General features: G+C 43.1%; 1 protein-coding gene across 2 annotated transcripts in view; it reads right to left on the reverse strand.

The window, feature by feature from the left end:
* Nucleotides 1-516: 516 nt before the first annotated feature.
* The window catches only part of LOC144764004 (uncharacterized), a 167,851-nt gene continuing 143,069 nt past the window's right edge, over nucleotides 517-25,298 (reverse strand). For both annotated transcript variants that reach the window (XM_078650130.1, XM_078650129.1), the window contains 4 exons: nucleotides 22,271-22,411; nucleotides 18,253-18,405; nucleotides 16,810-16,959; nucleotides 517-868 (listed from right to left, as the gene is read on the reverse strand). In XM_078650130.1, the coding sequence (XP_078506256.1) occupies nucleotides 834-868; nucleotides 16,810-16,959; nucleotides 18,253-18,405; nucleotides 22,271-22,411 (479 nt within the window). In that variant the 3' untranslated portion in view covers nucleotides 517-833. The remainder of the gene's footprint in view (nucleotides 869-16,809; nucleotides 16,960-18,252; nucleotides 18,406-22,270; nucleotides 22,412-25,298) is intronic.

Below are 25,298 nucleotides of genomic sequence, written 5' to 3' on the forward strand. Positions count from 1 at the left end.
CTATTAATTTATAATGACTCTAATTAGTCTAGCAAAATAAAATAAAATACTCTTGAAAATTAGTATTGTGTCAATTCATGTTCATTTAAAAAAAGATTTACGTTTCACATGACCTCGACTTTTTGCATCACTTGTTCTATTAATTTCAAATTGTGGAATGTATTTCAGGAGGTAACATATATGTAGAGCTGTAATTTTGCTATGAATGGATTCCAAAGAGGGAAGGATAGAGAGAGAGAGAGTCAGAGAGAGAGAGAAAAATATTAATCGATTCATTTTTTGGGGATATTCATTTATGCATGTGCTATTCAGGGATGAGCTGTTATGTAAATATTTGATTTCCAAAGTAATCAGAAAACATAATCAGTCCCATGCAGTTGAACTACATTTAAGGTGATCTTGTATTGGCATTCTGTGTTGGAACTAGTTTCAAAGTTTAGCATTTCATTAAAAAAGGAACATATTCGGACACGTTGAGCTTATTTTTTCAAGAAATGTAATAAAACAGAGACAGGATTGAGCATGGAGCAAGTTTATTTTGAAACATGTTTTCCATTGTGAAGCTGTAGTGAACAAGTTTGCTGTGAGGTGTTAGAGTGCAGAATTGAGTATTATAATCTATGCAGGACAAATGAAAAATAAATAAAGAATTATTTCAAACTGACGCATTTACACAGTCTTCACAAACCCTTCCAGGTGTACCCCTTGACTTCAAGTTACATTGGGGGAATAGTCAATGTATTTTGATAGTATCATAACATCTTTATGTGAGTGTCATCACAATCTGTCTCTTGCTGATAGATCATACATCCTTTCACAGAGATTCTTCATAATTAGGAGCTCAGGTCTTCATCAGGGATTCGAAGTCCTACAAACAGAAACAGAAAAACTGAATCAAGGAGAGCAGATGTGAAAGAAGCACTGTGATCACGTACATGGAACCAACTACCTCTGAACATAAAAACCTGTACATCTTTAGAAACCTTTAGAAAGGAAGTAAAAACATGGCTTTTCTCCAAATAAAAATCAGACATGGCCGTATAGCTGAAAAAGGATTTATCTTAGCGCCAAGACGCCCATGGGCAATCGTTGCGCTTTACAAATCTATAAATCAAATCAAATCAAATCAATCATTTCTAACATGTCACTGCACAAGAACAGAAAAGTGCATTCGTTTATCCAAGACCTCATCATACATCGTAGAGCAACAGAGAGAAGATTTACGGTGAAAGTAACATATTGTACTGAAACGGCAAAGGTCTACGTCAGGGTGTAAACAAAGAATTGTGTCCTGCTGTACACAACATAGGTGTGCTTTTCAATGGTGATGTCATAGATCAGGTTAAAGTATAGAGAACATAAAAAAGCTTTACGGCATAAGATTTACAGTGTAATTTTTATTGATCAGCTTTAGATTGTAAAGACCATAGAGCAACTGTATAGTGCATGTCACAAATGCAAGATTTACAGTGTAAATTGAAAAGAGTATCTTTAGAGTGAAAAAGAGAGTAGCTGTACAGTGTTGCAACAAAGGAAAGCTTTAAGATGTAAACTCAATAGATTATCTTTAGAGTGTAAAGACCAGAGAGCAACTGCACAATTTATACAACAAAGGCAAGCTTTATGTTGTAAACTCAATAGATTATCTTTAGAGTGTAAGACCAGAGAGCAGCTGCCAAATGTATACAATAAAGACAAGCTTTACATTGTAAACTCAATAGATGATCACTGTAAAGATGGCCACCGGATGGTTGAGCCTGGAAGAGGCTCTCAGACTGGGGATCACCATTTGAACATAGCCCCGTGATCCATAGTCCACCAGGTGGTAGACAGACTTGGGGGCATAGTAGGAAAGATACACAGTAGAAGAGACACACAGACACTAAAGCTGCTCGTGTGGTCACCGAACCCGGAGCCCTGGGTTCTGGTTTCATTTATTCAAATAGAACAACACATAGAAAACAAAAAGAAAAAGAACAAGAATATGATTGGGTGAAAAAGAAAAACCAAAAATGAAACAACAAGTAAAAAGAAAAACATTTAAAAGTAAAAAAGAAAAGGAAACAAAAAAAGCACAAACCACAAACACTAATACAGACTTAGATCAACACAAAGTCTTTCAAACGAGAGGAAACTGAAGGACATGGTTGGAGATGGTATCTCCCATTCCTGCGCCATCTATTGTTCTCCAGGCCATCATCGTCTCCAGCCCCTTGAGAGTGCTGAGAATCATTAGGGATAACAGTCTCGGAAACCCCAACGGGATCCAAATCCAGTATCCCAGGTGGCAAAACTTAATCACTAGGGGTTCCCGGCAAGATATAGATGTAATTAAATTCTAACCCTCCATACGCCATATTCGAGGGTAACTCTGCCCCTGGGCTCCTTGGACTCCTAAATTCCTTAAAACAAGATATATTCCGGGTGACGGTCTGTTCAGCCCTCTGGGCCGTGATCATTGTCCCTTATACAGCCTGAATTGTCCAAGGGTCTATCTCAAAAGCGAGCATGAATTTCCCACGTGGATGGCGGTTCTTCACCATGACTGTATCACCAACATCAAAGGATTTAGTCTTGGCCCCACGGTTCGGAGACATGTGGTCATTCTTGACCTGCCATTGCCTTAACTTCACTGCAACACTTTCTTGTAACTGTGACAATGGTCCCACTTGAGGCTAGATTTCACCTAACTCTCGTCTATTACAAAGAGAGACTTGGCTTGCCTGTGTTGTTGAATGGGGTGCAAACCGGTATTCGCTCAGGAACGTGTACAAACCACATTCTATGTTCTGGCCATAGGCTAGCGCAATTGAAGAACTTTATATAGAGTGTGCATAAAGCACTCCGCCTCCCTATTTGTTGAGGCCAGCTCGGGGTGATTTTTCTGATGATGAACTCCCCGAGACAGTAGGTCATCGGAGAATTATTGGCTGGAAAAAGGAGGACCATTATCTTTATGCAATTCTATAGAGAGGACCTTGCACTCATAATCTCCTCCAAGGAAATGGGCCGCGGGCGTGATCGCTCCACCACCCTCCTGATGTATGCCTCCACCTTGTATGCTGCAAACTCCTTTTCCGCCATGGCCAGTCGAGCATGCCAGGACCAAAAATCAGCAGGGTTGTGCGGCCCTGGGTGATAGAGAACTTGAAACTGTACTCCTGCAGCTGAAGAATTCCTTTTTCGATCCTGGATGGGGGCTTTGAAGAATGTCCCATAAAAAGTGGAATCAACGGCTTGTGGTCCATATGGACTATAAATGACTGTCCGTAAAGATATAGATGAAATGGCAACAGCCCCAGTGAATGGCTATTGCCTTCTTCTCAATATGTGAGTACCGTTGCTCAGTATACGTAAGAAACTAACTCGCAAAGGCTATGGGTGCCCACTCCCCGCCTTCCTTCTTTTGTGACAACACAGCACCACGGCCAGTAGGACTAGCGTCCACAGGCAGTTCAAAATCTCGGAATGAATTGAAGTACACTAGAGTGGTAACAGCAGAGAGGGCCTGCTTGGTATCCTCAAAAGCTTGTTCTTGGGCCAGCCCTCAGTCCCAGCTGACATTAGATTTTGTCAGTTCTCTCAAAGGGGCAGTGAGATCCATCAAATTACGAAATAAACGTCCACAATAAGGGACCATGTAACTCATTACACAAGTCACTGATGTGGGAGCAGAAGGCATGTGAATGGCATGGACTTTAGACGGATCCGGTAATACTCCATGTTGGGTGAAACAGTTTCCAAAAAATGCAATCTTCCTCTTATGGAACACACATTTTTCTTGGTGGATAGTAAGGCCACACTCATGTAAATTCCAGAAAGTATCTCTCAAACAATCCATATGTTCTTCCAATGTGGGGGCATGCACAAGAATGTCATTGCTGACATTGAGGATACCCTTGAGGCCTGCCAGCAACCCTCGGATGGCATCTTGGAAGACTTCCGCGGCACTGGACACTCCGACACTAAGGCATTTGTACCTCCGAAGACCGACATGCGTCAAGAACATGGTAATGGCTCTTGACCGAGAATCCAAAAGCAGTTGATGGTATCCTGCTCGTAGATCCATTTTAGAAAACCATTTAGAGCCACTCACACATACTCACCAGCTCTCAGAGCTGAGCATAGAAATCATCTACGGACTCCTCTGGGAACTGTCTCGCCTGTCGCAATAGGACGCGTTCATAATCAGAGTTGGTAAGATGTACAAAATGAGAGGTCAGGGCAGGCGTCAATGTAGCATAGGTATGAGGTGGTCCAGCTTTCACCACTGAATTCCCAAGCTTGTGCAATGCAGCACCACCCAGATGTAACAACATGGGGCGTTCGTGTTCGACTGGTAGATCCTCCGCCGCAAAGTAAGTCTCAAGGCACTCTAACCAGTCCCTCCAGTTAACCGCCTGTGCCAATGGTGGGCCATCAAGCAGAAATGATTCTGTGTGTCTCAGTTTCGGTCCAAAATCCTCGCTTGAAACCCAGGTCACAGGCAACCACTGCGAGTCCAACGCCTCACACTGTGTCCAGCAGCTACCCCAACCCCGCAGCAGACGAAAGGCAGCAGCTCCAGGCAGGTAAAGCAGGTAACGGTCAGGAGTCACATCCACAGACTGTAGATACAGGGAGGCAGTGACGGGACTAAAAGCCATCCCACCTTCATTGCCAGTGTTCCATAGTGCACCAGGTGTTACACAGACTTAGGGGCGTAGTAGGAAAGATGCACTTTAGAAGACGTACACAGACATCAAAGCTGCTCGTGTGGTAACCGAACCGGAGCCCTGGGTTCCAGCTCCATTTGTTCAAAACATCCACAAAAGGTCACTCCCACTCCTGAACATTACCTAGTAGAAGGGTAGTAATCAAACATAACACCCTGTTTAGCCATTTTCTGTTTGCCAACGTTGAAGAGGACATTTTTGGTCTACCGTTCCTCTAGTCTGGAAGGCAGTCTTGTGCTCTAATATCTGCCTCTTCTGACACTGTGCTGTGGAGCCGAGGTGGAATCCTGAGGACTGCAGGTGACCTGTCTGATCCGTTCAATCCGTTTTCGCCATCTGCGAGCCTCTGACCATTAGGTCCGGCCTCTGGGTAGATGAAGGTAGGAGCGTTGCATGCTCCTTGATCGCTCGACAACTAGGGCTGTGAGGCTTGGGTGAAAGAGCCTGCCATTTTGTGCATTGTTGGGGGATGGGAGGGTCTGACCATCCCTTAACATGCTGTGACCGATGCCTTACATCATACATTGCCCCACGAGGATCATGCTCGAAGGCTTCCATAGCAGAGGTGCCTGGGGGAGCCGCTGACACTGTTGATGCCAGCTGAATTGATCGCGTCTAGCCCACGTTTACCATTAATTAACAACGGACCAGTGTATCTGACTGCAAGGTTGCTGGCAGTACGAACCTTGCTACCCCCGCTGTCCTGAGGGGGGTTTCCACCTGCCTCTTTTTCTACCATCGAGCATTATGATTCTCTCCGCTTTCCTGATCTCCTAAGTTTGGGAATTCATGTTCCTCAACCCCCAGTGGAGGGCTTCGGGGTGGCATTAAAAGAATGTAAACCCCCGGGCAGCTTTGGGCAGTTAGTATCGCCCGGAGCGAGCACGTGCAGGCGAGGTGCCTGCTTTAGAACGCAACATTTTCAAATGTTGTATTCTAATTATGCCAGTTGGGGATCCTGAGGAGAGGTAGGAGGCAGTGCGCTCATTTTGTGCCCCACCCACCCTTCCTCTTTTCTGTACAATTTTTATAGTTGCACTTTTTTCCTTTGGTAGGTTTCCTGGGTGTCACAATAATTTTCCTTTTCCACCAGAGGCAGATTGGGACGGGATTGAGGCAGGCAGGAAGACTTGGAGTAGGCAGAATAGCTTAGGACAGAAGGGAAACAGAGGGGTTGTTGTCGAGGTTTCGTGCGGGGGAAAATTGGGGATCTATTTGGGGGAAATATTTATGGGGTATTCGATATGGGGGTAATCTCTTGGGGGATGGATATGGGGGAAATTTCATTGGGGGATCAATATGGGGATATTTCATGGGGATCAAGGAGTGGTGACGGGGTGGGGTTACTTGAAAGTCATTGATTACATTATGATTGTTTTGTTGTTGCTGAAATAAAAGCGACCTTTTAACCCCCTTCGGTCTGTGATGTGATTCATTGCCCAAGGAATCTGACTCAGTTCAAATCTTCACGGCACCACCAACATTTCTCCTGTGTAGCTGGTGTTGATCACGTCACCTGCTGTCTGTTCCCTTACACTCCGGCGAATGACATGTTGAGGAATGAAAAGTACAACAGGAAGCCCTGGGAAGTACAGTGAGCATATCTTGGGGCTATACTATGTTTAAGCTGAGGAGAAGTTTATATGGTATGTAGCAAGACCTCCTTCCTACCTCATGTTTAGAACTGGTGCTTGCTTCATAGTACACATTATTTTCACGCTGAAGAAATAGAAAGAGGACTCATATTTTTAGGACAGCTTCCATCCTGATGCTGTTAACGTGACGGCCATCTTAGTGGGGAGCTCTGATTCACTCCCCTACTTGTAACGGGATTTCTACACTGTATTTTTTAACTGATTATAACACAAAAATTAAATACAAACCCTAATGCCCGCCACCTGTGAGGAGTAGGTGTGTCTCACCTGTACTCGTAGTAATATCTGCACTGTATATTTTTGTTTCCTGACCAGTCTTGATCTCACGCAGGGAAACAAATACAAGACCGTGTTTTATTCTCAGCCATGGAGCTCTATCTAGTGGCTAAATTTTTCATTGGTGATCTCCTTCTCTAAGCCTTTTAAATCTCCTTTGCTAATAGATTCTTAAAGAATCTGCATTAAGCATCCAATGTGGAGACCACTCAGGACTGACTGATCGCTTTTATACTCAAGCTGTACCCTTGCATCCTCTGACACAGAAGCAAGCAAGAAGATTCCTTTTCTTCCCAACTCGCAGGTGATCAGCCATCACTAAGATCTTAAATAACAACTATAGACACACAATGTATAACCAAACAGCAACAGTGACGGTCATCCTCAACTACTGTATTGATTGTCCCCCACACCTTCCATAAATATTCTTTTTGACTATTACTTTTGCCTGCTACCTTTTTATGAAAACTTTTAAACTTTAAAGGGCACTTCAAACGCAAACTATAAAGACTCTAACTAGCCTATTAACATGCTATGATCACTAGAATTCTACTTCTCTGACAGTGGCCAAATTGTAATGTGATTCGACCTCTCTCAAGCATCTACATGTTATCAACATTTACCAGCCTGTGGGCTCTCCCTAACCAAAACCATCACTATCAATTACCATTAATAAAATAAAAGGATTTGTATATTATGATCATAATTGTTGAATGAAGGATCGCTTCTCACTGCCAACTTGTTTAAGTAAGAGTTCTTAAATTTGCTCCTTCTCCCAAGAAAGAAGTCCAGCCTGCGATCCCCATTCCATACCAAAATATCCCACTTCATAGGACCCACAGTTACTTCCTTTTCTCTGACATCGATCCACAAAGTAATACAAAAATCACCTTAGAACCATTGGGCCAGTTTGCTCATGAACGGCTAGATGTAGGTAAAAAGGTTTTACAGATTCTAAAATACCGAATTTTACCGATTAGGTATTTTAGAATCGGTAAATCCTATGTAGATAATTATTCGGTATTTTTTACGGAATCGTTAAGATTCGGTAATTACTGAATCGGCATTTACCGATTCGGTAATTGCCATTCATTCCCATGGGCCTGGAGGCCCATAGGAATGAATGTCAATTACCAAATTGGTAAATACGGATTCGGTAAAATTGTGAAATAGTCAAGGGTGGCAGGGTGTCACTTTGACCCCCTGTTGCACCCCTGATTAGTGCCATGTGGCATGTATGTGTGCCTGTATGTGGGCATGTATGTGTGCCACATGGCACAGGTGTAAATGCACATATAAAGACCTGTAGCACTGTTTACAGTGCTACCTACATTTCAAAATACAGATTCGGTAATTTTACTGAATCAGTAAATTTACTGATTCGGTAAAATTACTGATTCGGTAAATTTACCGATTCGGTAAAATTATCTAATCTGTATTTTGACATGCCCTACATCTCAGTATCTAAGTACCGGTCGGTAACGGCCAAAAATTACCGTATTTGGATACCTACATCTGGCCCAAAATCATTTACCTCTGAAATCTATCAAAGCCTCTTAGGGCCAGACGTAGGTGGCTAAATACCGCTCGGTAACGCCAAAATTCAGTAAATTTCAGCGTTACCGACCGGTATTTAGCCATTCCTAATGTAGATAAGGAATCGGTATATAAGGAATCGGTAAACACCGATTCCTTAATACTGATTCCTTATTGCTCTTGCATTTAAGGAATCGGTAATACCGATTCCTTACATGCAATGTAGGAAGCACAGTAAATAGTGCATTTGAGCCTTAAGAAATCGGTAATTACCACCAATTTCAAGTTGGTTGTAATTACCGGTTTCCCTTAAAAAATCACTTTTTTGCTTTTTTTAAAGTGCCATGTGGCACACATCCAAGACATGGATGTGTGCCACATGTGCACACATGCACATTTCAGGGGTGCAACAGGGTGTCCTTTGGACAACCTGGCACACTTGAAATGCCTCCTGGTATTACTGATTCGGTTATACCGAATCGCTAATACTGAATGTCTTCACTTTCATTCCTATAGGCCTCCAAGCCCATAGAAATGAATGGGTAGGTATTCCTTATTACCGAATCTCAATTACCGATTCGGTAATAAGGAATATTAAGGATTCAGTATTTTTTACCGAATCTTTACCTACATAGGAAAGACCAATTTCTTAATAGCGAATCGGTAAAATTCGCTATTAAGAAATCGGTATTTCTGATTTACCTACGTCTGGCCCTAAGACCCTAAAACACAGACTCCTCAAATCCCATCCAGAAACATTGGTCTTTAACACCTTGCGCCAAACGTTATTTTTGTGCAGAAAATGGAAGAAAGCCCTGCTCTCAATGCTCCTGTTCTCTACAGCCAGGAAACCCCACCTGGTCGCAAACGATCGGTATTTCCTTCTTTGTTTGAGATGCAAAGCAGCAGTCACCATTGTCATTTACAAAAATGGCATCATCCTCATTCAGGCATCGGATGGTCACCTTAAACTATTCAAACAATTCTTTCCACTCATCAAGAAATCAGCATCAACTTCTGACTCCTCTGCCACTCAATCTCTTCTGACCATATTTGACATCGCCAACACATCCCCCAGCCGCCATGGATTTGGTAATCATTTCCCACCACACTAGATCGTCGACTACTTTCACACGAGAGTAACCACTCAGGATTTACATAATCAAACAACCCTCTCCAACTCTACCTCATCCTTAACCTCTGTCTCCTCCCAATGCTGCTTCCACTATAACACCCATTGACAATTTGAAAGGTTGGTTGATAACAGTTTTCCAGGCTGAATTACAAGTTCTGAATAAGGGCTTAGAGTTTGTTCCTACCCCTCAACGCAGTACTTTTAAATGCAGATCAGATTTTTTTAATGATGATGCAGAAAATACGTCTTCACAAGTTCTTTGAGAATAAAACGGCTGCCCCCCATTAGTTCTCTCAATTGACCACCATTTTCCATCAGCCTTCTGCCCCCTAATTCATCGATGAGATCAGAAGTTATTGTCTTTGAACGAGTCCTCAGGGAAATTATGGTTCTAGAACAATCATGTATTTCAGAATATGAATAAAGCAAACTTGAAAGCTATTAGGTCACTCCAGAACAATGACAAAATAATAATACACCTCCTGATAAACGTGCTGCAGTAGTAATGCATAGTTCCCAAGACTATGAAGCAGAGGTGATAAGATTATTAGAGGTACGTATGAATTACATACCTCTTATTAGAGACCCTACCAATGAGCTACAGGGGAATTATTAAGGAGATGACGGCTTACGCTAAAGATAAAAAATGGCTAACCCCTAAAGAGGAGGATTTTTTAATCAATCCAACACTGCATATTCAAGCATTCTATATTTTGCATAAAAATCACAAGGCTCAACATTCTCCTCCTAGACGTCTTATTGTGTCTGGGGTACAATCCGTTCTCGAGCTGATTTTTTCCTTGGAGAAACTATTATTAACCAACCTTCCGATGTACAGGAAACTACTGATAATCTAACCACTCTGGAGACTATTGAATATGACCCCACCACTCAATTTTTGATAATGATCGACATTGAATTTCTCTACACCAGTATTCCTCAAGATGTTATGTTATGTAATGTTATATTGAATGTATGAAGTGCACAGCTACTTGGAAGTGTCCCGGCGCTAGCTCCCGAAAGAAGGCAATGTCCGATCATCTTATTAAAAAAGCAGAGTCTTGAGTTTCTTCTTGAACATCAATGGGTACTGAATGGTCCGCAGGGCTAAGGGCAACAAATTCCAGGCCAGGCCAGCCCTGCGCACAAAGGAATTGCCACCGAGACGCTGGCGCTTGAACTTCGGGGTCTGTATCAGCCATTTGGCGGAAGACCGAAGCAGTCGCCCTGGTACGTAGAAGGCAAATTTATTTTTATTTATTTATTTAGAAGTTTTCTATAGCGCTAACAAGACCCGAAGGTAGCAGAGCGCTTTACAGTAGAGGGAATGAAAAGAGAACAACATGACACAAATCCAATAAAAGCAATTAGCGAATGACAATTTGGAATGAGGAAAAGTTCGGACAGCAGGACTTCTTGGTACAGGATTCAACGTTACCGCATGGATTCTGGGACGTTAGCTGATCCAAGTTACCCACAACCAAGGGAGCGGATAAGGCACAAGGATTTGAGTTGGCTCTTGAATTCTGCTTAGGACGGTATAGTTCTGATGTGCGGGGGGATGGCGTTCCATATTTTGCGGGCATTTCCTGAGAAAGAGCAGTTCGCAGTTCTCTTCTTTCTGGATTTTGGTAGAATGAGCAGCAGGGAGTTAGAGCTTCTCAAATGTCTGGCTTGGCCTGCTTTTTTGAGCTTGTTTGCCAGGTATTCCGGTTTGCCGGTGTGGAGGGCCTTGTGCGTTAGGCAGGCCGTTCTGAAGGTACTCCGCATTTCCGCAGGGAGCCATTCGAGTTCTTTGAGTGCCGGGGAGATGTGGTCAGATTTTTTGCAGTCTGTGACCATTCTCGCTGCCGCGTGAAATGTTGTTTTTAGTGGGGCCAGGTGCGATTTGGGGATGCCTGTTAGGATTGAGTTCCCATAATCAAGTCTTGATAGAACTAGCGATTGAGTGGCTAGTTTGAGGTCCTTGTTAGGAATGTAAGGTTTAATTTTGTTCAGAAGTCTGAGGTTGAAAAATGCGCTTTTCGCCGAATTCTTAATGTGGTTTGTCAGGGTTAGTTTGGGGTCTAGGGTGAAGCCCAGGGATTTAACGGAGTCGGCTAGCGAGAGGTTACCTTTGAGAGCATTGATCGACTTTAGCCACTCGGTGATTTGGGGGTTATCATCTTTGTTTGAGATGAGGAGTGTTTCTGTCTTGTCAGGGTTGAGTTTCAGGTGATTCTTTGTCAGCCAGTCTTGAACTTCATTTAGGACATCGTTGAGTCTGTGGATGTCTTTAAGAGAGGAGGTTTCCAGGTAAATCTGCGTGTCATCCGCGTAGAGGTGGAAGTGGATGTTGGCGTTCCTGAGTAACTTGGCGAGCGGTTCCATGTAGATGTTAAAGAGCTGAGGGGAGAGCACTGATCCTTGAGGGACACACTTGTTGACTTGCTGGGTATCGGAGGTGAAGTTCTTAATTTTTATTAATTGCGAGCGGTTATGTAAAAAGGAGGAAAACCACTTGAGAACTACCTCGCCAAGGCCGGCTCTTTCTTGAAGAGTCATGATGAGGAGCTTGTGGTCCACCGTGTCGAACGCTGCGGAGAGATCAAGGAGTATGAGGAGGCAGCATTTGTCAGCGTCCAGAGATCCATGAATGTCGTCTATGATGTTCAGCATCGCGGTTTCTGTGCTGCGGCCTTGTCTGAAGCCGGATTGGAGGGGGTCCAGGAGATTGATGTTGTCCAGATGTTGAGTCAGTTGCAGGAGTACACAGCGTTCAAGTGTTTTCGAGAGCAAGGGGAGGTTGGATATCGGTCTGAAATTGTTCAAGTCAGTTGAGTCGAGACCGGGTTTTTTCAGCAGAGGAGTGACTTGCCCCATTTTTAGACAATCGGGGACCACTCCGCTTTGTAGGGAGCTGTTTATGATTCTTCCCCAGATAGGCGCTAAGGTAAGCTTCATTTTTTTGATTAAGGAGGGGGGGATGGGGTCTGAAATGTCTGCTGATGGTTTGGAGGTCGAGATCAGCGAGATTATCTCAGCTTCCTGGACGGGGCGAAAGCTTAGCCAGGGGGAGGAAAAGGAGTCGGATGGGAGTGCCAATGGGGTGGCCGAGTTTCTCTTCTGGAGGAGTGGGTTGTTGATGTCAAGAGAAAGTTCGATTTTTAAGACCTTGTCGTTGAAGAAGTTGGCGAAGTTATCACAGAGTTCTTTGGATGCCTGCAGGGTTGAGGGCAGGGGCTTTGTTGTTTGTTGTCTGATTATGGTGTAGAGTTCTTTGGGTCTGTTTTTGGATTTGACCAATGCCTCGCGGAAGAAGTTGGATTTCTTGTTTTTGATATGGTTGTTGTACTTCCTGCTGGCTTATTTTAGTTGGAGGCGGAGAATGGCGGTTGGGTTGTTTCTCCACTTTCTTTCTTTGGCTCTCAAGTTTCTTCTTTCTGTGTTGAGGTCCGCAGTGAACCAGGTTCTAGATGGAGTGGCTCGGCTTCTTTTGAGCTTTAGAGGAGCTAGATTGTCAAGTATGGAGACTAACCCCGAGTTGTAGTGGTCGACGAGATCGTTTGTCGAGAGGTGCAGTGTGTTATTTGGAAGAAGTGAACTTAGTTGACCTTCCAGGATATCTTGGGGTACTTGGGAGAGGTTTCTCGACCATTTAGGGGGGTCTTGCGGAGGTTTAAGCGAGATGATGGGGTGATTGATGTGAAATAAGATCATGTGGTGATCTGACCAGTCAACTGGTAGTATGTGGTTGACCGTGATAGAATTCTTTTGGGCAATGATGGCATCCAGTGTGGCTCCTTTGTAATGAGTCTCCTCAGTACAGTGTTGGGTGAGGTTGTTATCTTCAAGGAGGCTAGATAGCGATCTGATTAGAGGGTTATGGGTCTCATTCCAACGGAGGTTCAGATCACCAAGAATTAAGGTTTTGGAATCGCCAAGTGCGTCTTGTGCAATCAGGTTTGATAGTTGTTCTCCAAACTCATTATTTCTGCCCGGGGGGTGGTAGAGTAGGTGGCACAGTAGAGAGTCGTTGTCTTTTGTTTTGATGACGGTGGATAGACATTCAAAGGAGTCGTACTCGAAGGAGGCGGTTTCTGTGATGCTCCAGCTGTCCTTGAGGATGATAGTGACCCCACCTCCTCGTTTAATCCTATCTTTGGAGATGAGGGAGAAACCGGGTGGAACCAGCATGTCTAGGCAGGGAGGGGATGTCTTATTAAGCCAGGTCTCCGTGAGGAACGCAACGTCAATGTCATGAGTGAGGATGGATTCAGCTAAGTCCGTTGCATGTAGAGAGGCCGATCTGCAATTGATTAGGAGGCAGTTGGTGAATTTCTCCTGATTGCTGGAGGGTCTGTCTTTAGTCTCTCTAGGTATAGCGGTGAGGACTGGTAATCTCTGTGGTTTGACGATGGGTAGGTCTTTCCGGTGACCTGTGATGACTTGGATTTTGGATTTGGGTGACTCAGCAATGGAGGAGTCGTAGGTGGCCGCTAGTAAGGCTGCTTCCCTGTCTGACATAGGAGCTTCTGATCTAAGCGGCCTGGAGGTCGGGTGTTTTGAGCCCGCTGGAGTGGGAGAGGAAGTAGAGGACAGGGGTCTGGTGCAAGGGGCTCTTGTTGTTTCGTTTTTTTTTTAATCAGAACCCTGGTCCTTGGGGAGGGGGGCGAGAGATTGGGCGCTGACGGCTTTTAAGGGCCCCTGAGTGATGATGGTTTTGGCGTGGCGGGAGGTCCGGGGAGAGAGTTTGTGGGGGTTACAGACTATACCAAGGTTAGAGAGGATTTCTGATAAACCTTGGGTGATAGTGTTGACCTGGTTTTCCAAGGCTGCGAGCCGTTTTGATATGGACTCAAGGGAGGGGATGTGGGCATCCGGAGTGGGGCCGAGTGTGTTAGGGTTCGAGAGAGTGGGTTGGGAGAGAGGGGTCAGGGTGAAGGACGGGGGGGTGTTCAGGGGAGGGCCAGGAGGGTGTTTAGACAAGGGGGAGGTAGGAAGGAGGACAGGAGGGGGTTTGGACAGGGGTGGTTTGAGAGTTGTAGGGAGACTCGAGGGGGAGAGTCTCGTTGGCTGAAAGCAGCCTGTTGGCGTGGGGGTGGTTGCTGTAGGAGGCTGTCGGAGACTGACGTTGGGGGAGGTGAGGTAGTTGGAGGAAGGGGTAGAGGAAGGGGATTGAGTGTTCTGTTGGTGTTGGGTGGCTGTGCGTGGGGGGTGAGATATAGCTGGGGGAGGGTGGGCCTGACGGGCTGGATAAGGGTCGCGGAAGGGCATATCAAGGTCTTCTCTGTTAGTTGTGGTAGTGGTCGGAGGCGGCGTAGGGGCGAGGGTAGGGAGGGTGGGAAGGGCTGACCTAAGTGCGGGAAATATGGAGTCGAAAGCTTCCAGGTTCTCGTTGTTGGCTTGGATGAGGACCGTGCCATTGGAGAAGATGGTCACGGTTGTATAACCTCTGCCAGCTGATCTGAACGGGAGAGTCGCAGTTAGTTTGCAGCTGTGGAGAGTGGAGGTTGTTTTGGCGATAAACATCCGCGATCTAATCGTGGAGACCCAATATTCCGGTCTTTCAGTGTGGAATATTAGGTCCATCTTCGTCGGTCCATTGGAGGCCGAGTGGTAGATGTCAGTGATTAGGGTTTCTTTATGATTGCGAATGAGTTTCTGCTTGAAGGTGCGTCGCAACTTAGTAGAGAGGAGTGGGGGGAAAATGATGGTGAAGGAGTTCCGACTGTGAGGTTTAAGGGGGGCAAGTGGGGCTGGTGGAGGAGGGGAGGGCTGGTCCCGGGCCATCGTGGGTGTGGTGGAGGGGGGAGCCTTATTAGGTAGCGATGTGGCGCTAGGGTGGCCCGGAGGGCAGGCGACGGGTCGAAGGTGCGGTTCAGTAGGACACGTGGTTAGGATTCATGTGGGGCATTGCAGGCCCTCCTGGTCTGCTATTCTGAGCAACGGCGTGCAGGTGATGGTCGGGGCAGGGCAGTAAGACCAAGTGCCTCTTTTGCAGGTATATGGGGCCAATACCATTCAGGGCCTGATGAGCAATTGTCAGCATTTTGAATTTCAGGCGCGAATCAACTGGCAACCAAGATGCCACGCTTGTGTCAGCAGCACTGGCTCTCGTGAATCGTGAGTGGTTTTACAACACTCCACTGCCTTTTGTTCTCCAGTGTATTGAGATAGCCCTAAGTAGGCATTTGTTCAGCTATCAAGACCAGCTGTTTTTACAGATCTCTGGGACTTCTATGGGGTCAACTTTTGGCCCTAGTTTGGCCACCAAGTATGTGGGGCCACATAGATTTTAAAAAGAGTGGGGCTCCAACATGAGCCCTGTGGCACCCCCTTAGTAATCTCTGCCTCCGCTGAATGAAACGCACCCATGTTGACACTTTGAGTGCGGTCGGACAAAAAACTCTGCAGCCAGGCCAAGGCCACACTCGTAAGCCAAATCTCTGCAAGACGTTCGAGCAAGATGTTGTGGGATATGGTATTGAACGCTGCCGATAAATCCAATAGTACCAGGACTACCGAATGTCCCTTGTCCTGGTACATGCGGAGACCTTAGAGAGTCACTTGTACAAAGGGATTCATTTGATAATCCACATGGAGTACAATAGTACTTTAGGAGTGAGGCGACTCTACACATTGTCAGCTTGTCAATAGGTTTGGACTCGAGCAGGCACTAAAACAGCTCAGATGAGAAATTTAATAGCAACGCCCAGATAAACGCGTGCTTGCATCTCCTCACTATTGGTGACTGCAGGATGGGAAAACTACTATTCTGCACATAGCATTTTCTTTTGGCTTTTCCGAAACAGGGGGGATGGTGTGAGAGACTTCCGCCTTGTCCATGTAATAATGCAGCCCATCAGAGCACAATGCATCTTATGCTTTTTTGTTTACTTTATAAAGATCCAAGAGCCCGTTTCATTAAGCCTATTCTAAGGGACATTCGTCCCTGTACTTATCAAGAAGGTTTTGAATACCTGAGGTCATTATCAACCGTTACCATATGTAGCTCTGTGCGCAGTTTGAGGAGAATTGTTCTTTTAATTAGGAAACGTTATGAATCATGAACAAATGTTATTGATTTTATGTAACTTTATGTCAATTTTTGTGTATGTTTGATAAAATCTTATGTATTTTAAAACGAATGTACAAACTTTCTTGTAAACGTTTATGATTCTTATGAATCAAATAAAGTTATTTGACTGACTGACTGATTAGGGCAAGCACTGAAGCAGCTCAGATGAGAAATTTAATGGCAACCCCCAGAGAAACGCCTGCTTGCATCTCCTCACTATTGGCGACTGCAGGATGGGGAAATTACTATTCTGCAAATAGAAAAGGTAGGAAGCATGAGGGGAAATCATTTATCCTGATAATATGCTGACGTATGGTCATTTTCTCTACCCCATAGGAATGAACAGCATTGTTCATGAGGGGTTCAGATACCTCCAATCGTGAAAGAATGTAACTCATCCAATGTTTAAGAAAAAATCAACCTCTTTCTTACCAACAAATCTGGGTGGCGGTAGGCACTCGCGCCCCTTCGGTCCAGCGCAGCATCGTTCATTTCCTGGGCAGTCCTTGTCATTATTACATTTGTGACAGATATCCTTTAAATTCGTAAGTAGAGTCATCTTCGGGCAAGCACCCATTTTTTCTGAAAAGGAAAAAAAGCAAAAACAGCTTTTTAAGCATTTCCTTTGCAGTTCACTTAGAACATGTTAATATCGACTAAAGAAGCTTAATAAAAGCCACCCTTTGAGTCACGGACCCCTAAAATGATGAACTCACTAGTCTAATGTAGAATGTGCTGGTTGTTAAAGGTCCAGGGCCGTTGATTAAAATTGTAACTGCTTAGGCTTTCCAACTGCCCTTCTCCAAAAGATGGACTCAAAATATCCACACCTGTGCCACCTTAATTCCACCACTGCCATAGACGGCTCATGCCCTCACCTATGGCCTCCCAGGTGACTTCAGAAACAGCTATTTTCCTGATTTCTTGAGATACAATAATTGCATTTAGAAGAAACCTCATATATGTATATGTGCACCTTTACTCAATGAGCAATTAGGGTCAAAGGAGAGAGCTTTTTAAAAATTGCATAAGCCATCATTACTTCTTCCAAGAACATTTCACTTGTTTTATTAGTCCATTTTTTTTTAGCTTTAATTACTGCTTTTCAAAGCCCTTTCTGTTCTTGTACCCTGATTTCTAATTGTCTCATGTCAACATGTTTTCTTCTTCTGATGGACCAAACCTCTGTTGGCAGAAGTTTATTTTTTTTTAATAAACTTCAAAACTGACCCCAGCACTACGAGATGGGGAGTTCACACAAACGCTCCATACATTCACCTCCTTGATATTTCAATAAAGATCAGACCTAGACACTTCAGACAGCATTACAGCCTGCTGACTAAGGCTACCGTGGTTGTTAAAGTCCTTCCATGTGAGTCATAAATATGAGCCACCAGCAAAGGCCCTTAACGAGGGAGAGGACAATAACTATTGATACAACCACAAGGCAGAAAGGATGTTTAAACATTCCACCCACTGAGGGCAGAATGTTCTAAACAAAAATGCAAGAAACTGGGACACCAAAATGGGATACTGTAGCAGAAATAGGGGCATCATTTACTACTCTCTTGTCTTCAACAGAGCTTCCAGTAGTCCAGTGTATTAATGCATATTTTAATCATGTAACCAAGAATCATACATTTTAATTATTATTATTATTCTCTGAGTCTGCTGTGGACTGTGACGTACTCACTACCTAATAGTAGGTCCCTACTTCGCTAAAAGATCTCATTCCTGACCCAGAAAGTTGCATTACCGTGTGACTTGGATTGAGCATTGTCTCTTCATAGTATGTAGCCCCACTGCTTTATTACAAGAACTCTGGTTAGCTCCACTGTGTGACCGGTTGTACCTTGTCTAATGCTGGATATTCACCTGGTAGAGCCTTGACACACTTTCGCCGGCACCCCACATTGCAGCATTTTTCATCTGCCTTGCATTTCCAATCGTGGTTGCAGGAAAGATTGAGGACAGCTGGACAGATCAGGGGTTTTGGAATAATATAGGATGGGCAGACTCCTGCATGATCTGTAGGAAAAGAAATGTGGATGTGAGTCGTTGAGTGTATATATTTTCTCATATTCATCTGGTTCTAGCGTTCTAGCAGCTATGTACATCTAGCACACATGCGCAACATCAATATATATATATATATATATATATATATATATGAAATTATGACGAAGTGGCTGCAGCCACCCTGTACTTATAGTTTGGGTTACCAAAGATATAACTTCCTCAGATATTTCACCATTAATAACTTTGCACCAATTTGATGAATATCCACAAAGGTTTCCAGACCTATTCCTTTGTCTACATTGGCAGAGTATGGAAAGTTTTACATGATTGGTCTAGGGGGAACAAAGATAAAAGTGTGGTCAAAAATGTGTTTGGGCACCAATGCATTTTTTTGCCATTGACTTTCTATTCACACATCCCGGCTAAACACCCATTTGGATTTTGATGACATTTGGCAGGGTTACACATTATAGTATGCAGATGATGTTTTTTGCGTACTACATGTAGGTAGGGTAAAGATCTAAGGCATACTAACTTACTGATATTGGCTATCATGCTACTTTCATGACATTTCGAGGGATTTCTCTGTATTCCACAGAAGTATCATAGTACGTAGCAATGACAAGTAATTATGTGATTGGCTAATGACTGCCTTTACAAAAGCTATAGACGGCTATGTTGTTTTTAGATACACTTTGGCTGTGTTTCGCATTTTGGCCTTAGCTATATATAAGTATTTAGTTTGATGTTTTCCATTGCCTGTTACTTCTTCATTCAAGTGGTAATAGGAAGGGAAAAACATTTATAGGTTTGTATGTCTTCAAAAAACAATGTATGGGGTACTGCAGTACGGCTTCGAGAGTACCACGGTACTTAAAAAAACAAACAAAAATCACAATATACTTTACTACACTATGTTTTACAAATGTAGTGTACTACAGCATATTTTCAATATTTAACATATTTAAATCTTCACAAAAATGTCTATGAAGTACAGAAGTAATACCTAAAAATGACTGTGCTTCTAATTCTTTTTTCTTTAAAAGCGCTGTGCTTCCTAAACTGATGGACAAAATATATAGACAAGTATAAATATATATCTCAAACTATTGCCACCTTAATAAAGTAGTAATTGGTGGGGAACAAAACCTAACACTTTCCTATATAGAAGGCCCTAACCCAGAACGCAGCAAGTGTTATAAGCGCTATATACACTTATTACAAAAAATGTGCATTTACACCTCATGATCAATTTTGCTGGCACATACGCTCTGCATCTGTTAATCTATGTTTGTGCTATGTCTGTTTTAAGTATCCCAGTTCACTCTATGCCACGCCACTCTACACTATTACACACTCAGCTTTGTGACACTCCACTCTACCCCACTCCACTGTAGGCTATTACAATCTATGCAACTCTACTGTACACCTCTCAACTCTACACTATTCCACTTTATGCCACTATAGTCAACTCCACTTCACTATACACCACTATATTGTACCCTATTCCAGTGAACGTCACTTAACTGTATGCCACTCCACACTAATCCACTGAACATCACTTCAATCCATATCATTAGACTATATGATATTCCGCTCTATGCCACTCTGCTATACGCCACTCCAGTCTACCCCACTCCACTGTACACCACTACAATCTACTCTACTTCAATGTATGTTATACCACTGTATGGAACTCCAGTTACACTGTACGCCACTTCATTCCATGCCACTCAACAGTGTGCCACTCCACTGTACGCCACAGCAGTGTATCCTATTCCACTATACACCACTTCACTGTACACCACTGCAGTAAACACCACTGCACTCTACGATATTACACTGTACACCACTACACTTTACCTAACCACTTTATGCCACTTAACTCTATGCCAGTCCACTGTATGGCACTCTATTTGACTCTACGCCACTCTGCTCTACCCTATTCCTCTGTACGACATTCAACTTTACGGTATTCCACTGAGTACCAACACACTATACCATAGTCCACTCTACGCCACTCCACTCTACTCCTCTCCACTCTATTCCAATGTACAATACTAGGCTTTATGATAACGTAACAGAGACACACAGGTAAAGTCTAAGAGAGACTTTATTATACAACCCCAACCATCAACTCGCTGGGCAAACTGGCAGACCTCGAATACCTGGATGCCATGGTTCCATGCTAAAACATCTAGCGTGGAGCCAGATCATGTCACACTTCTTCCTTCCTACATTTGAAATATATTGTCAAAGAAAAAAAAGAAATACAAACAAGGATAACCCATACCTTCCTCCCTCTAAAAATTACACAAAACAATAGAAACGGTAAATAGTTAACAACAAAAGAGCATTATAAACAGAATCAATCTCTCACAAAATCATTACAATTTCTTGGGATTTTCCTGACTCTAACACTCTTGTGAGTGGACTCACTTTCCAAACAAGGAGAGACTCTGTCAAGAGACTCCAATGCTTCAATGTTGTTGTAATTAGGCCTAAAATGAACAACTTGACTGTTGTTCCAGATGCGACCATCATTGGTTTTAACAGCATTTTTAAACAGTTTAACCACACTCTGTACAGCAGTGAATTTTGACCAGTTTTGACATCCAACAGGAGCTTTGATTTTAACTTGAGCACCAATATTGAACCTAATAACCTTTCAAGATTTGCGTGCATCAAAATACATTTCCGTTTCCCTTGTAGAGCTAATTCCTTGCTCCTCCATTCACCAATACCATTGTCCTTGAGACCTTTATCCAGAAACATCCACCCCGGACACAAAATGGTATTTGCAGATTCAAAAGGTGTCTTCCCAGTTGTAGAGTGAGGTGTAAATCTGTACGCTGATATACGATTTTGTAATTCATCCCTCCAGTTCAAATTGTTAACTCTTACTAGTTGTATGCTTTTGTATGCTTTCCTTCAATGTTTTTTTCAATCTCTTAATGGCACCATTAGATTCTGGATGATAGAGCGAAATTTTCTTATGTTCAATGCCAAATTTCACCAAATAATCTTCCATCTCACGTGAACAAAATTGTGGCCCATTGTCCGACAGCAAAGAACAATCCTTACGTCTTCAGCCTTATATCTCCTCCCTTCAACCGAACTGTCGATGTTAGGGTTGTTTCTCATCCCTCTGCAGTACGATCGTCGCCAGTGAAATAACGTAAGAGAGACACACAGGTAAACTCTAAGAGAGACTTTATTATACAACCCCAACCATCAACTCACTGGGCAAACTGGCAAACCTGGAATACCTGGATGCCATGGTTCCATGCTAGAACATCTAGCGTGGAGCCAGACCATGTCACACTTTACTGCACTAAACTCCATGACACTGTCCTCCACTCTATCTTACCACTCTCCGCTTAACACTCAACTAAATGAAACTTAACGCTACGATTTGAAACACACATTTATTAAAAAATAAACAACATTTACATTTAATGGAAAAAAAAGGTTCAAGCAACTTCAACTTACAAACATTAGAAATCCTACTTCTAATTCTAAAGTTATAGTTATATAAGTCAACAGTCCACAGTGATTACTTACATTTATTAATTATGCACCACCTTCAATTTACTATACAACAAGCTCCTCCACACACAATCTTGACATATACTCACCACACTACATTAACTATAACTCGCCCTTCCTCAATGCACTGTTATACCCTTGCAGAATATATAACTTTACACCACTAGAAATCATAGCAGTCATAATAACACATATTATTCTCAAATGACAATTTCTGAGTGTGCATGGTAGAGTGACACGTTATTTCTTAAATTACAACAGATACATTAATTTTGTTATTTTCGTACATATTAAATCAAATGTGAGGTATGAATGGTACCCTTACCTGGCACTGGCTCCAGACACTTATTTCCACACTGTTCGCAGCATTTCCTGTTCAGTGGGCAGTCTCTATCATCCTGGCACTCTGGCTTATCCAGGGGAAGCTTGCACTTGGCCAGGATAGCTGGGCACATACCAGGTTTGACTGGAAACAACAATAGAGTGATAAGGAATATTGTTGTTCATGGAGTAAACATCACTGCATGATAAATACCAATGTTATTTCCAGAGCATCTGCTTAGCTGTGGAAACCCCCTTTACCACCGACCACAGTGTGCGTTCTTGAGCAAAACAATTTAACTTCCTGAACCTCAAGTCTCTCATACATCAAAGAAAAATGTGTAGAAGGAGAACAATTCCATGTATGCTACTGTAAATATGTATTTTCAGATTCATATGTTCTCAAGTCTTGTACGCCAGATTTTGTTCCAACCCATACGCCCATTCCATTTTATACAATACAGATATATAGGTTTTTCTCTCATTGATTTTTTTTAACTTGACCAATGTTCTCTTGTGACAAATATGGTTGCAACTAGCACAGAAGGGAGACTTTTTCAAATGGAAAACTAAATATTCCTTATATTTGCTCTCAGAGGCAATTCAAATTTCTGGTCAAAGTTAAAAACAAAGTCCAGAGAAGTGCAACTATTTAAAATGTTCAAATGACAAACAAGGAATAATTATTTAGAGTCCTGTTGTTTAGGTAGGATCTAAGGAGGATTTTAAATGTGCTGGTTGAAGACTTTCTGCAGTGATTACAATGGGAAGAAAAAGAAACACACTTACATGAAAACAATATATATGTACCTTAAATATTATCCATACGGCAAGTTATATGAAAGAAAATGTTATTTTTTAAAAAGTAATCAAGGACGTAAACTGATGTGAGATTGTATTTGAACACAGATCTAATTTCCTTAAATGACTATATACTACTTTCAAACAGCAAAGTTCAGTACCATCTTCACTATGTAGAGTGGCACAGGTATACGTTAAATTCCACTTCAATGACTCTTTGTTTGAGGTAACAGATTTGTTACGTTGAAGATGTCGGAGACCCCAGCCAGCTACAGCATCACCAGCTAATAACAGAACTGGAACCCTGAACAATCTGCCTCACATCCTAGCAACTAACAATACATTCCAAAACATGATGTCACTGCAGGAACACGTGGATGTTATTAAGGCACAAAGATGTACAGGTAAATACCAAATACCACAGTATACATACCAGCCTTGGCTCAGCCCTTCAAGCTCAGCTTAGAATAAAAATGTTAGCAGATGACAAGAAAATTCTGGCATATTTCAGTGCACGTTGTGCTTCATATTGCAGAATTCTATGCTAATGAATTTCTTTAGCCTTATGAATAGTCAAATAGAGCAACTGATTAGGATGTTAAGCACTCAGAGGTTATTAGTATAATTGTAATTTACAATAGGAGAACAGTTAGTAGCACACAGTACAGTGTGTCAGCTTTTGTTCTAATGTAATCTTAGTAGTGAGATCTGCATCACAGATTAGTTATGCAATCGGATAACCAAACCCGTTTAGCTTAGGCATTGTTAGGTCCTTTTAAAGAGTCCATCTGGTGAACGTTGTCAGAACAGTGTGAGAAGTTGGCCTGGTATATGATGTCCACTATTCTAGTGGGCATCTTGCACCAGTCCAAACGACCCTTATTGATAGTGGTTGTAAAGTCAACCTTTTAGAAAGCTAAAGGTGGGAGCCTTTTTTGTCCATGTGGCTCAGAACAGGAGGCCAGCAATCTAGCCCTTTGAGTTACTTCTGGTTGTCCTGGATGCAGGTAAATATGTAGGTTGCAACTGCATGGTCGGCTTCTGAGGGTTCAAGAGAGGCTCCAGGCACTAAAGCTGTCCTTCAGGTACAGTAGCAGTCTGCAGAGTGCACAGCAGGTCTCAGCAGCAGGCAGTCCTCTGAGAGTCCTTCCCCAGGTCCAGTAGCGAACTGAAGAGTGGGTCTGAAGGTTCTATTTTTGTACACTGGTGACCTTCTTCTGCAAGGTGGGAGAAGCTTCTGGAAAGTTTCTTTGAAGTGAATGGTATTTCTTAACTCCCCTGCCATGGTTCCAAAATCTAGCAGCAGTGGCAATACAGGGTTGTTAGGCTCTGTGTGTGAAGGCAAAGCACAGTCTATTCAGCTCCATCCTTCTTCCAGCCAGTACATGGCCCTAATCCCTCTGATGTGAGACTGTATTGGAAAAATTCCCAAAGTCTAACTGTCAACTGCTCTCGGTCATGTGACCCAAGACAGGCTGCAGGCGCAAAGGGATAAGGGAAGGAAAATGCCAACTTTCTAAAAGAGCAATCTTCAAAACTGTATTGAAAAATCTAACTTTAGGCATGTATGCCAAAGCGGTCAAAAAGGGGTCATTCCTACCAGAAACAGACGCCGCCACCATTGTGGTAATGCCCAAAAAACAACCTCCATCAGCACACTGTACTGAGTACCACCCAATCTCTCTTATTAACGTACAAGTTAAAATATTTGCATCAGACCTAGCTAACAGACTGAAGCCCTATATTACCAATTTGTGGATTTATGCCATTTTGGGGCACCAGGCACTGCCTCAGACGTCTTTACATAGCCTTAGCAAATCGACAATCTTTGACCCCTTACTTAGCACTTCTCCTCATCGATTTTGAGAAGGCTTTTGACTCCGTAGATTGGTGATACTTAGATGATGTACTGATCGAGATGGGTCTGGGTCAATATTTATGTAAATTAGATAAGGTGTTATTCACTAGACCATAGGTACGAGTGCTCATCAACGGGGCGCTGTCAAAGCTGTTTCCTATTAGGAGAGGGACCAGGGAAGACTGTGTTTCTCTCCACTCCTATTCACCTTGGCGATGGAGCCTCTCACATGCCTCATACGGTCTGACAACCGAATCAAGGGATGGAAATGGCTAAGCACCGATGAAGACAAAATTGCTTTATACGCGGACAATGTCTTGCTCTCTTTAGCAGGGCCGGCCAAATCTGAACCTCACTGCCTTCGGGCTCTGCA

This window comes from Lissotriton helveticus, chromosome 6, assembly GCF_964261635.1.
Source record: "Lissotriton helveticus chromosome 6, aLisHel1.1, whole genome shotgun sequence".
Classification (NCBI taxonomy): domain Eukaryota; kingdom Metazoa; phylum Chordata; class Amphibia; order Caudata; family Salamandridae; genus Lissotriton; species Lissotriton helveticus.